At 40.6% G+C, this 13,381-nt stretch overlaps 1 protein-coding gene across 3 annotated transcripts in view; it reads left to right on the top strand.

Annotated features, from left to right (window-relative positions):
* Positions 1-13,381, top strand: part of pparg (peroxisome proliferator-activated receptor gamma) — a 118,935-nt gene that overhangs the window by 70,891 nt on the left and 34,663 nt on the right. For all 3 annotated transcript variants that reach the window (XM_036984368.1, XM_036984365.1, XM_036984366.1), the window contains exon 5: positions 5,825-6,024. In XM_036984368.1, the coding sequence (XP_036840263.1) occupies positions 5,825-6,024 (200 nt within the window). The remainder of the gene's footprint in view (positions 1-5,824; positions 6,025-13,381) is intronic.

A 13,381-nucleotide genomic window follows, 5' to 3' on the forward strand; every position in this document is an offset into this window, starting at 1 on the left:
GATATCTGGTTAAATTGTTACGAAATGACTTACATATTTAGACAAACCTGAAAGTATGAAATATGAAACGTAATATTGATATCACACTGATATTATAGATTGAATAATTGATCGATTTATTTGCATTATCATGATTATGTTTATGATCCTGTTACTCAATCATGCTTCATATTGTATTATTTTTTAACTGAATTACCTCATGTTACCTCATGTTATTAATGAGAATGATTTGATTTTGTGATTATGAATTTGATTGGATACATGTTATTTTGCTTCCTTTGTGATGCAGCACAGACAAACTACCCAGTAAATATGCCACTTTGTGGTTAAAGGAATTTCTGCTTCAGTGTCCTCCATTCTTCTGTCATCTGACCCGTGACCACTTGTTCACTTTCACTATTGTATGGCAACTGCTCTTCATCCGACCGTAAGGCACTTCAGAGGGTAGCGTCCTGCCATCCTGGACCTAAATAATAGGCGTGTCAGAGGAAGGCCCCAAAAAATTGTCTAAAACTCCAGTCACCCAAGTCATAGACAGTTCCCTCTGCTACCGCATGGCAAAAGGTACTAGAGCGCCAAGTCTAGGTCTAAAAGGCTGCTTAACAGCTTCTACTCCCAAGCCAATTAATCAAATTGCCATCCGGGCTTTTTACATTGACCCCCCCTCCCCCTTTGTTTTTACACTGCTGCTACTCGTTGTTTATTATCTAAGCATAGTCACTTTACCCTTATCTACATGTACAAATTACCTCGACTAACCTGTACCCCCGCACATTGACTCGGTACCCCCTGTATATAGTCTCGTTATTTTGTGTTACTTCTTATTAAAAAAATAATTTACTTTAGTTTATTTAGTAGATATTTTCTTAACTTCATTTCTTGAACTATGTTGTTGGTTAAGAGCTTGTATCTAAGCATTTCATGGTAAGGTCTACTACACCTGTTGTATTCGGCACATGTGACCAATAAAATTAGATTTGAAAGGGATACTTTGGGATTTTTAATCAGAGGCCCTTTAGCTACTTCTCCAGAGTCGGATGAACTCATGGATAAAATGTTTGTCTCTGGGTGCAGTTTGAAGGAAGTTGCTAACTAACGCTAGTGCAATTGCTAACTAGTGTTAGCACAATGACAGCAAGTCTAGCAGATACCCATAGACTTCCAGTCATTGTGCTAACTCATTGGCTCGCAAAACTACCTCTAACATCCTTCATACTGGACACAGAGACATACAAATGTTATCCATGTGTTGAATGTAATTTATCATACTAAAGCTGACGAACATAATAAATCAGTCAAATATAATATTAAAGCTGTCGAACATAATATTGCAAACTACCTCTAACTTCCTTTGTACTGGACACAGAGACATAAAGATGGCATCCACGAGTTGTCGAATGTAATATATCACACTAAAGCAGTCGAACAGAATATACAGCCACACGAGTCAAAGCAAACTGGTATGATCAAGACGTAGGATAATATATGAATTGTATGCTATTGTACAACTGCTATTACATTGGTAGGCCAATGAAATGTAACCTAACGTGAAGTATCATATCATGTTAAATGGAGTGGCAGGGATTTGAGTCAAATACGTTTCGCTCTGAGGCAAGGTTTCTCCCAGAGAAAGTCATGTGATTCTAGTCCAGGTGTAGTCCCTATAGCGGCAGGGTCATCTGAATTGCTCCTTATATACAGTCACTCTCACATCCCATCATAAGCTGTAGTGGCTAGTGAAATCTGCCGGGGGAGTTGTGTTTTCATCAATGATTCACAGAGGATTACACACGTAGGCACACACACTAGCGCTAGGTAGATTCTGCTGTGTCATGGTGCTTGGCTGGGTGCCCAGGCGTAGGAGGAGCAACGTATACATTTACAAAAGGTGTGATGGCTGATAGACCAGACAATTTATTACTCTGCAAGTCACCATTATACAAAAACAGGTTTAGACATAGCCTTAACCATATATAACAGGCCGACAATACTGTTGACTTCTAAATGAAACGGCTTGTCCTGCCGCCTGACTGACGCAGAGGGGAACATAATCCTGTATTAGACATATAATGTAATATACTGTAAACCTGTATTAGAGATTTTGGTAAATCCACAGATTGGAGGTAAGTCAGACAGAAAACCATTCACAAAGCTCCAGTTCAACCTATCCGTTCTATCAATCAGAGGGGGAAAAAAGTCTGGTTAATCAACCTCTGTCTTCCTAATCTTGATATTTGCCATTCAATGACACTTGAAACTGTGGTCAATAACTGATATTGGTATTTGACAGTAATGGCACACTGTAGAAAGGTGCATAAAGGTCAAACGTGATAGGAAGTCATACAATAATCAGTTGTCTAGTCACTCTGGTGACGTCAACCATTAATTTCTTTGAGTCAGTATTTATTTGTTATTGATTATTATGATCCGTTTTAATAATCACGTTTACAGAACTAGAAACAAAATATTAAATTGCCTGTTTTTCCACTTTATTTGTTAATGTTTCTCACAACTCTCTGTCCATGTCAGATATGATGAGATACACATTTACATACCACACACACACGGGGAGACATGGACGATGGCGCTGAGAACGGTTTGGGGAGATACTCTGTAGTTTGAAGATTGAGGGTTGCGCTGTATATGGAATTTAGTATTTTATTAGGATCCCCATTAGCGGTTGTGAAAGCAGCAGCTACTCTTCTTGGGGTCTACACAAAACATCAATAAACAAGAACAGCTCAAGGACATAATATATAATACATACACACACACAATCTAGGTTAAATAGTGGAAAAACGGTGGTGTTGCTTCATCAGTTTTTTTTAACCAGGTTTGCTGTTCATTTGAGCATAATGAGATGGGAGTTCCATGCAATAATGGCTTTATATAATATAATTTTTTCTGCATTTAGGGACTGAAAAGACCCCTGGTGGCATGTCTGGTCAGTTAACTTTGTGTGTCAGAGCTGTGTGCAAGTTGACTTGCAAACAATTTGGAATTGTCAACACATTTGTGAGGACAGGAGATGGGAATCAAGTATAGGGAGTGAGCATTTAATAAATAACGAACATGCAACAAAACACGGACAGCGTCTGGACGGGAAACAAAACTACATTAATGCTGACACTGGGAACAAACTGATGAATAGACAGATATGGATGGGGCAATCAACAAAGTGAAGGAGTCCAGGTGAGTCCAATGGAGTGCTGATGCCTGTAATGATGGTAACAGGTGTGCGTAATGATGGGCAGCCTGTCTGCAGGAGAGGGAGTGGGCGCAGGCGTGACAACATTAATGTTTCTTATAAAAAAGTAGTGATGCAGTCAGTCACTCCTCAACTCTTAGACGAGAGAGACCTGTTCTGGGCCATCTGCAGCTTAAGAATGTCTTTCTTCGCAGCACTTGATCACATGAATTGACTATTATCGAGATAAGACAAAGCTAGAGCCTGCAGGACTTCCTTTTTGGAGTGTGGTATCAAAAAAGCAGAGCATCTCTTCACTATGGACAGACCTCTTCTGGTCTTTACAACCATTGAATCTATATGATTTATTCTTAGAGACGTTCAGGACCAGTTTATTACTTGCCATCCAGTCCGAAACTGACTGCAACTTCTTGTTAAAGGTTTCAGTTACTTCATTAGCTGTGGTTGCTGACATGTACAGTACCAGTCAAAAGTTTGGACACACCTTCTCATTCCAAGGTTTTAATTTATTTTACTATTTTATACATTGTAGAATAATACATAAATAATAATAAATAAATAACTATAAATTTAGAATAGTTACCAAAAAAAAAAGTGTTAAACAAATCAAAACATTATTTATATTTGAGATTCTTCAAAGTCGTCACCATTTGCCTTGATCACAGCTTTGCACACTCTTGGCATTCTCTCAACCAGCTTCATGATGTAGTCACTTGGAATGCATTTCAATTAACAGGTGTGCCTTGTTAAGTTCATTTGTGTAATTTCTTTCCTTAATGTGTTTGATCCAATCAGTTGTGCTGTGACAAGGTAGGTGTGGTACACAGAATATATTATGGCAAGAACACCTCAAATAAGCAAAGACAAATGACATCATCATTACTTTAAAACATGGTCAGTCAATACGGAACATTTCAAGGACTTTGACGGTTTCTTCAAGTGCAATTGCAAAAAACATCAATCGCTATGATGAAACTGGTTCTCATTAGGACCACCACAGGAAAGGAAGATCCAGAGTTAACTGCACATCAGATTGCAGTCCAAATAAATGTTTCACAGAGTTCAAGTAACAGACATCTCAACATCAACTGTTCAGAGGGAACTACGTTAATCAGGTCTTCATGGTCGAATTGCTGCAAAGAAACCACTACTAAAGGACACCAATAAGAAGAAGAGACTTGCTTGGGCCAAGAAAAATGAGCAATGGACATTAGGCCTGTGGAAATCTGTCTGATGAGTCCAAATGTGAGATTTTTGGTTCCAACGTCTTTGTGAGAAGCAGAGTAGATAAATGGATGATTTCTGCATGTGTGGTTCCCACCGTGAAACATGGAGGAGGTGGTGTGAGTGTGCTTCGCTGGTGATCCTGTCAGTGATTTATTTAGAATTCAAGGCACGCTTAACCAGCATGGCAACCACAGCATTCTGCAGCGATACGCCATCCCATCTGGTTTGCACTATCATTTTTTTTCCAACAGGACAATGACCCAAAACACACCTCCAGGCTGTGTACGGGCTATTTTACCTATGAGAGTGATGAAGTGCTGCATCAGATGACCTGGCCTCCAATCACCCGACCACAATCCAATTGAGATGGTTTGGGATGAGTTGGACTGCAGTGGGAAGGAAAAGCAGCCAACAAGTGCTCAGCATATGTGGAAACTCCTTCAAGACTGTTGGAAAAGCATTCCTCGTGATGCTGGTTGAGAGAATGCCAAGTGTCCAAAGCTGTCATCAAGAGAAAGGGTGGCTACTCTGTTAGAATTTGAAATATATTTTTTATTATTGGGTTACTACACTGTTTTGGTTACTACATGATTCCATATGTGTTATTTCATAGTTGATCTCTTCTCTATTGTTCTACAATCTAGAAAAGAGTACAAAGGAAAAACCCTTGAATGAGTAGGTGTGTCCAAACTTTCGACTGGTACTGTATATGGTTGAATCGTCAGCATACATGGACACACAGGCTTTGTTTAATGCTCGTGGCAGGTCATTGGTAAAAACAGAAAAGAGTAGAGGGCCTAGAGAGCTGTCCTGCGGTACACCACACCCTACATGTTTGACATTAGAGAGGCTTCCATTAAATAAAACTCTGAGTTTTAGATTGATAGCTCTAAATCTACAATATGGCAGAGGTTGAAAAGCCATAAAACAGGTTATGGTCAATCATATCAAAGGGTGCACTGAAATCTAATAGGACAGCTCCCACAATCTTCTTATTTTCTTTCAACCAATCATCAGTCATTTGTATCAGTGTTGTGTGCCCTTCTCTATAAGCATGCTGAAAGTCTGTTGTCAATTTGTTTATAGAGAAATAGCATTGTATTTGGTCCCCAAAAAATTACAACAGTTTGCTAAGAGCTGGAAGCAAGCTGATAGGTCTGCTGTTAGAACCAGTAAAGGCCGCTTTTCCACTCTTGGGTAGCGGGACTGATTTTGGCTTCCCTCCAGGCCTGAGGACAAAGACTTTCCTCTGGGCTCAGATTAAAGATATGACAGATAGGAGTGGCCACAGTCAGCTACCATCCTCAGTACTTTTCCATCTAAGTTGTCAATGGCAGGAGGTTTGTCGTTATTGATCTGATAATGTTGTCTGTGTTGTTTCCCATACAGCCATTCGTTTTGGACGGATGCCCCAGGCTGAGAAGGAGAAGCTCCTAGCTGAGTTCTCTACTGACATGGACATCATGCACCCTGAGGCTGCCGACCTGAGGAGCCTGGCCAAGCTGCTGCTGGAGTCCTATCTCAAATACTTCCCCCTCACTAAGGCCAAGGCCAGGGCCATCCTGTCTGGAAAGACTGGGGATAACGCGGTATGGACGAGACCTATCATGGCACAGTAGCTACTAGCTATTCCCTATCACAGTCACAACCATACTAACATGGCACAGTAGCTATTCGCTATCACATCATGTGATGATAGGTGGTGGGCCGACATCCAAGCTGAGATATCTGCCATGCAGAGATGCATGTTGTCACACAGACATACCTGTCCTTCAGCAGGTGTGGACCCTAGTCGACACACTAAGAGACTAGTCAGTGGAAATTCAGGTTTCAGTCACATGGGTGGTACTTGCAGAAATACTTGTGTTACTAGGCAAAAGACTTTCAGGTTGATGTCCTGTCCACACTAATAAAACATGGAGTAGAACGTTATGCCAGTACAGTATAAAGTTATGCCAGAGTACAGTCGAATGTTATGTCAGTAAAGTAGAATGTTATGGCAGAGAACGGTAGAACATTACTGTAGAGTGTTATGACAGAGCACATTGTAGGTTTTTAGAAATGGTCATTTTGTTCCATTTCAAACATTCCATTCACAGCTGGGGGGCAAGCATAGCCTGCTCCAATGCATTACAGTGCAGAAACAGCTGGATTACACCTTTCTCTCTCAACATTGGCCACCACTAATTGGAGATTTAAGTGACATAAAAATGTACTATACCTGACAAGTATGTGTGGTTTAGGTTAATTGTCCATCCTTTGAGCTCTGCTTGTCAAGCAGCAGAAGGTGGCATTTCAAATCAAATCGTGTTTGTCACAAACACAGAATACAACAGGTGTGTAGACCCTACAGTGAAATGCTTAATTATAAAGCCCTTAACCAACAATGCTTTAACACTTATTTTTCTTAAAACTTCAAGTTTAAAAAAAAGTTACATAAATAAACAGAAGCAGTAAAATAACAATAAAGAGGCTATATACAGGAGGTACCGGTACATAGTCAATGACTATGCATAGATTATAAAACAGTCAGTAGCAGCAGTGTAAAAGAGGGGTCTGGGTAGCCCTTTGATTAGCTGTTCAAGAGTCTTATGGCTTGAGGATAGAAGCTGTTAAGAAGCCTTTTCACCTAGACTTGGCGCTCTGGTACCGCTTGCCTTGCAGTAGCAGAGAAAAGTCTATGACAAGGGTGGCTGGTGTCTTTGACCATTTTTAGGGCCTTCCTCTGATGCCGCCTGGTATAGAGGTCCTGGATGGACGGAAGCTTGGCCCCGGTGATGTACTGGGCCGTACACACTACCCGTATGCACTACCCCCCGCCTTGCGGTCGGAGACCGAGCAGTTGCCATACCAGGCAGTGATGCAATCCATCAGGATGCTCTCGATGGTGCAGCTGTAGAACCTTTTGAGGATCTGAGACGTGAGTGCTACGGTCGACAGTCATTTAGGCAGGTTACTTTAGTGTTCTTGGGCACAGGGACTATGGTGTTCTGCTTGAAACATGTCGGTAAACACGACTCATTCAGGGAAAGGGAAAGGTTGAAAATGTCAGTGAAGACAACTGCTAGTTGGTCAGCGCATGCTCGGAGTATGCATCCTGGTAATCTGTCTGGCCCTGCGGTCTTGTGAATGTTGACCTGTTTAAAGATATTTTTTTTCTTCTGGTTACACATTTATCATTTTCCTTTTTGCTTATGGCCGTATACAGCTCATTGAGTGTGGTCTTAGAGCTAGCATCAGTTTTTAGTGGTAAATAGACAGCTTTGAAGAATATAGATGAAAACTCTCTTGGTAAATAGTGTGGTCTACAGCTTATCATGAGATGCTCTACCTCAGGGGAAAACCTCAAAACTTCCTTAGAGTTCATGCACCAGATGTTATTTACAAATATACATAGACTGCCACCCCTTGTCTTACCAGAGGCCGCTGTTCTATCCTGCCCAAAAAGCTTAAAACCTGCCAGCTGTATGTTATTCATGTTGTCGTTCAGCCAGTCATATAATGTGTATAGCTAGCTAATAATGTTGACAAGCGAGTACCAGTAGAAGTCATGTAGTGTGTACAGCATGCTAACAATGTTGACTAGTACCAGTAGCTAGAAACTTTGTCAGTTGGCTAAACATAGTGATAAGTTATGTATTTATTTCTAAGTTGGCTAACTAATACTATCTATCTACCCTCTTCAACATTGTTTTTAATTGTGTTTAATCACTAATGCGGCTGACAGACATAAGATAGGCTACATTGATTGATGGTCCACGTCAAATTGGCTGGCTAGCTAATGACAGATCACGTCAATATGGCTAGTTAACTAGCTAACTTTCAGGAGATAAACTAGATAGCTAGCATCTATTAGTGGTGATGACAGTACTCAGACTGACAACTTTATCAGGATGATTCGAAAACAAAAGTCTAATCTCTGACGAAGCAAAATAAATGTCAAATGGGTAGGCTACCCTTCTGAAACTAGATGATCAATTTATGTTTACTGATCATGAAAATCAAATCAAATAAATATGTATTTGTCACATGCGCTGAATACAACAGGTAGACCTTACAATGAAATGCTTACTTACAAGCCCTTAACCAACAATGCAGTTTGAAGAAAATACCTTAAATTAAGAAATAAAAGTAACAAATAATTTATAGAGCAGCAGCAAAATAACAATAGCGAGGCTATATACAGGGGGTACCGGTACAGAGTCAATGTGGAGGCTATATACAGGGTGTACCGGTACAGAGTCAATGTGGAGGCTATATACAGGGAGCTATATATATTGCTTCCAACACTCTACTCAGCAAACTGGATCCAGTTTATCACAGTGCCATCTGTTTTGTTACTAAAGCACCTTATACCACCCACCACTGCGACCTGTATGCTCTAGTCGGCTGGCCCTCGCTACATATTCATCGCCAGACCCACTGGCTCCAGGTCATCTACAAGTCCATGCTAGGTAAAGCTCCACCTTATCTCAGTTCACTGGTCACGATGGCAACACCCACCCGTAGCATGCGCTCCAGCAGGTGTATCTCACTGATCATCCCTAAAGCCAACACCTCATTTGGCCGCCTTTCGTTCCAGTTCTCTGCTGCCTGTGACTGGAACGAATTTCAAAAATCGCTGAAGTTGGAGACTTTTATCTCCCTCACCAACTTCAAACATCTGCTATCTGAGCAGCTATCCGATCGCTGCAGCTGTACATAGTCTATCGGTAAATAGCCCACCCAATTTACCTACCTCATCCCCATACTGTTTTTATTTATTTACTTTTCTGCTCTTTTGCACACCAGTATCTCTACCTGCACATGACCATCTGATCATTTATCACTCCAGTGTTAATCTGCTAAATTGTAATTATTCACCTACCTCCTCATGCCTTTTGCACACAATGTATATAGACTATTTTTTTCTTCATTTTTTTCTACTGTGTTATTGATTTGTTAATTGTTTACTCCATGTGTAACTCTGTGTTGTCTGTTCACACTGCTATGCTTTATCTTGCCCAGGTCGCAGTTGCAAATGAGAACTTGTTCTTAACTAGCCTACCTGGTTAAATAAAGGAGAAATAAAAAATAAATAAAAAAAAACAGAGTCAATGTGGAGGTTATATACAGAGGTTACCGGTACAGAGTCAATGTGGAGGCTATGTACAGGGGGGTACTGGTACAGAGTCAATGTGCGGGGGCACTGGTTAGTCGAGGTAATTGAGGTAATATGTACATGTAGGTAGAGTTATTAAAGTGACTATGCATAGATAACAACAGAGAGTAGCACCAGTGTAGAAGAGGGGGTTCAATGCAAATAGTCTGGGTAGCACTTTGATGAGATGTTCAGGAGTCTTATGGCTTGGGGGTAGAAGCTGATTAGAAACCTCTTGGACCTAGACTTGGCACTCCAGTACTTGCCGTGGGTAGCAGAGAGAACAGTCTATGTCTAGGGTGGCTGGCATCTTTGACAGTTTTTTGGCCTTCCTCTGACACCGCCTGGTATAGAGGTCCTGGATGGCAGGAAGCTTGAAGTACTGGGTCGTACACACTACCCTCTGTAGTGCCTTGCAGTCGGAAGCCGAGCAGTTGCCATACCTTGATTTGAAAAGGTTTTGTCGTGCCCTCTTCACGACTGTCTTGGTCTGCTTGGACCATGTTAGTTTGTTGGTTATGTGGACGCCAAGGAACTTGAAGCTCTCAACCTGCTCCACTACAGCCCTGTCAATGAGAATGGGGGCTACAGTTACTTGCTGTATAACTCTGATAGAGCTGAAGTGCACAATTGTTTGTATGGAATAATCTGAAATTAGTAGTTCTGATTGCTATTCAAGAGGTGATCATATTACAACCAAATACTTGTAACATTTATTTGACAATCCCTTGAAAACGCCCCACAGATGTCAATGGTTTTAACAGAGATGGAGATCTCATTGACTGACAGAAGGCACATCTTATCTTATTGTGACATTTATTGATAACCTTTGACAGAGTACAGTAGAATATACAGTACAATGGAATAGATCTGAATAGAACGATAGAACAACAGTCCACATTCTGATACATGTGAAATGTTTTGAGTTGAAAGAGTTGACCAGAGGAAGCATGGCAGGAAACAGCAGCATGTTATTTAACAAACTAAACTATCAGTGTAAACCCTCAGTCTGACCTCTGATCTGTGTTTTAGTTCCAGCATCATGGCCTTGCAGATCTCACTCCTCTCCTCGTTCTACATTTTAGTCATTTAGCAGAGACTCACTCACAGCAACTTAGTGCATTCATCTTAAGATACTTTTGTATATATAGTGTATGTGGACACCCTTCGAATTAGTGGACTCTGCTTTTTCAGCCACACCTGTTGCTCACAGGTGTATAAAATCAAGCACACAGCCATGCAATCTCCATAGACAAACATTGGCAGTGGAATTGCCTTACTGAAGAGCTCAGTGACTTTCAACGTGGCACCGTCAGAGGATGCCACCTTTCCAACAAGTCAGTTTATCAAATTTCTGCCCTGCTAGAGCTGCCCCGATCAACTGTAAGTGATGTTATTGTGAAGTGGAAACATCTAGGAGCAACTACGGCTCAGCCACGAAGTGGTAGGCCACACAAGCTCACAGAATGGGACCAGCGAGTGCTGAAGCGCATAAAAATCATCTGTCCTCAGTTGCAGCACTCACTACCGAGTTCCAAACTGCTTCTGGAAGCAAAGTCAGCACGATAACTTTGTCGGGAGCTTCATGAAATGGGTTAATCGGCGGACTAATCTGGGGTTGACAGATGCCAGGACAACACTACATACCCCAAGGCATAGTGCCAACTGTAAAGTTTGGTGGAGGAGGAATAATGGACTGGGGATGTTATTCATGGTTCGTGCTATGCCCCTTTATTCCAGTGAAGGGGAATCTTAACACAACAGCATACAATGACATTTAGACAATTCTGTGCTTCCAACTTTCTGGCAACAGTTTGGGGAAGGCCCTTTCCTGTTTCAGCATGACAATGCCCCCGTGTACAAAGCGAGGTCCATACAGAAATGGTTTGTTGAGATAAGTGTGGAAGAACTTGACTGGCCTGCACAGAGCCCTGACCTCAACCCCATCGAACACCTTTGGGATGAATTGGAATGCTAACTGTGAGCCAGGCCTAATCGCCTCAACATTAGTGCCCAACCCCACTAATGCTCTTGTGGCTGAGTAGAAGCAGGTCCCCTCAGCAATGTTCCAACATCTAGTGGAAAGCCTTCCCAGAGGAGTGGAGGCTGTTATAGCAGTAAAGGGGGGAACAACTCCATATTAATACCCATGATTTTGGAATGAGATGTTTGACAAGCAGATGTCATGTAATGTAGCTAGGTGGGACAACCACATATCATAGAAAGTACATTTTTCCACAATGAAGTAGCTATCAGAAAAGTCAGTACTAGTAGGGAGAAAAGTCAGTACTAAACTCAAAATGAGGGTTATACTAGGGTTATGTTAGGGTTATATTAGGGTTATACTAGGGTTATGTTAGGGTTATATTCGGGTTATACTAGTTATGTTAGGGTTATATTAGGGTTATGGTTATGTTGGGGTTAGGGTTAAATTTGGGTTATATTAGGGTTAGTGTTATATTAGGGTTATATTAGGGTTAGGGCTGTATTAGGTTTAGGGTTATTAGGGCTATGTTAGGGTTATATTAGGGTTATGTTAGGGTTATATTAGGGTTAGGGTTATATTGGTGTTAGGGTTATATTAGGGTTATATCAGGGTTAGGGTTATATTGGGGTTATATTGTGGTTAGGGTTATATTAGGGTTAGGGTTATATTAGGGTTATGGTTATATTAGGGTTAGGGTTATATTAGGGTTAGGGTTATATTAGGGTTAGGGTTATATTAGGGTTAGGGTTATATTAGGGTTATATTAGGTTTAGGGTTATATTGGGGTTAGGGTTATATTAGGGTTATATTAGGGTTAGTGTTATATTAGGGTTATGTTAGGGTTAGGGTTATATTGGGGTTAGGGTTATGTTAAGGTTATGTTAGGGTTATACTAGGGTTATACTAGGGTTAGGGTAATATTAGGGTTAGGGTTAGGGTTAGAATTATATTAGTGTTATGTTAGGGTTATATTCGGGTTAGGGCTGTATTAGGTGTAGGGTTATATTAGGGCTATGTTAGGGTTATATTAGGGTTATGTTAGGGTTATATTAGGGTTAGGGTTATATTGGGGTTAGGGTTATATTAGGGTTATATCAGGTTTAGGGTTATATTGGGGTTATATTGTGGTTAGGGTTATATTAGGGTTAGGGTTATATTAGGGTTATATTAGGGTTATGGTTATATTAGGGTTAGGGTTATATTCGGGTTATATTAGGGTTAGGGTTGTATTAGGGTTAGGGTTATATTGGGGTTAGGGTTATATTAGGGTTAGGGTTATATTAGGGTTATATTAGGGTTAGGGTTATATTGGGGTTAGGGTTATATTAGGGTTATATTAGGGTTAGTGTTATATTAGGGTTAGGGTTATATTGGGGTTAGGGTTATGTTAAGGTTATGTTAGGATTATACTAGGGTTAGGGTAATATTAGGGTTAGGGTTATATTAGGGTTAGAATTATATTAGTGTTATGTTAGGGTTATACTAGGGTCAGGGTAATATTAGGGTTAGAATTATATTAGTGTTATGTTAGGGTTATATTAGGGTTAGGTTTGTATTAGGTTTAGGGTTATATTAGGGTTATGTTAGGGTTATATTGGGGTTAGGGTTATATTAGGGTTATATCAGGGTTAGGGTTATATTAGGGTTATATTATGGTTAGGGTTGTATTAGGGTTAGGGTTATATTAGGGTTATGTTAGGGTTATGGTTATATTAGGGTTAGGGTTATATTATGGTTATATTAGGGTTAGGGTTATATTAGGGTTAGGGTTATATTGGGGTTAGAGTTATATTAGGGTTAGGGTTATATTAGGGTTAGG

This window comes from Oncorhynchus mykiss, chromosome 7, assembly GCF_013265735.2.
Source record: "Oncorhynchus mykiss isolate Arlee chromosome 7, USDA_OmykA_1.1, whole genome shotgun sequence".
Classification (NCBI taxonomy): Eukaryota; Metazoa; Chordata; class Actinopteri; order Salmoniformes; family Salmonidae; genus Oncorhynchus; species Oncorhynchus mykiss.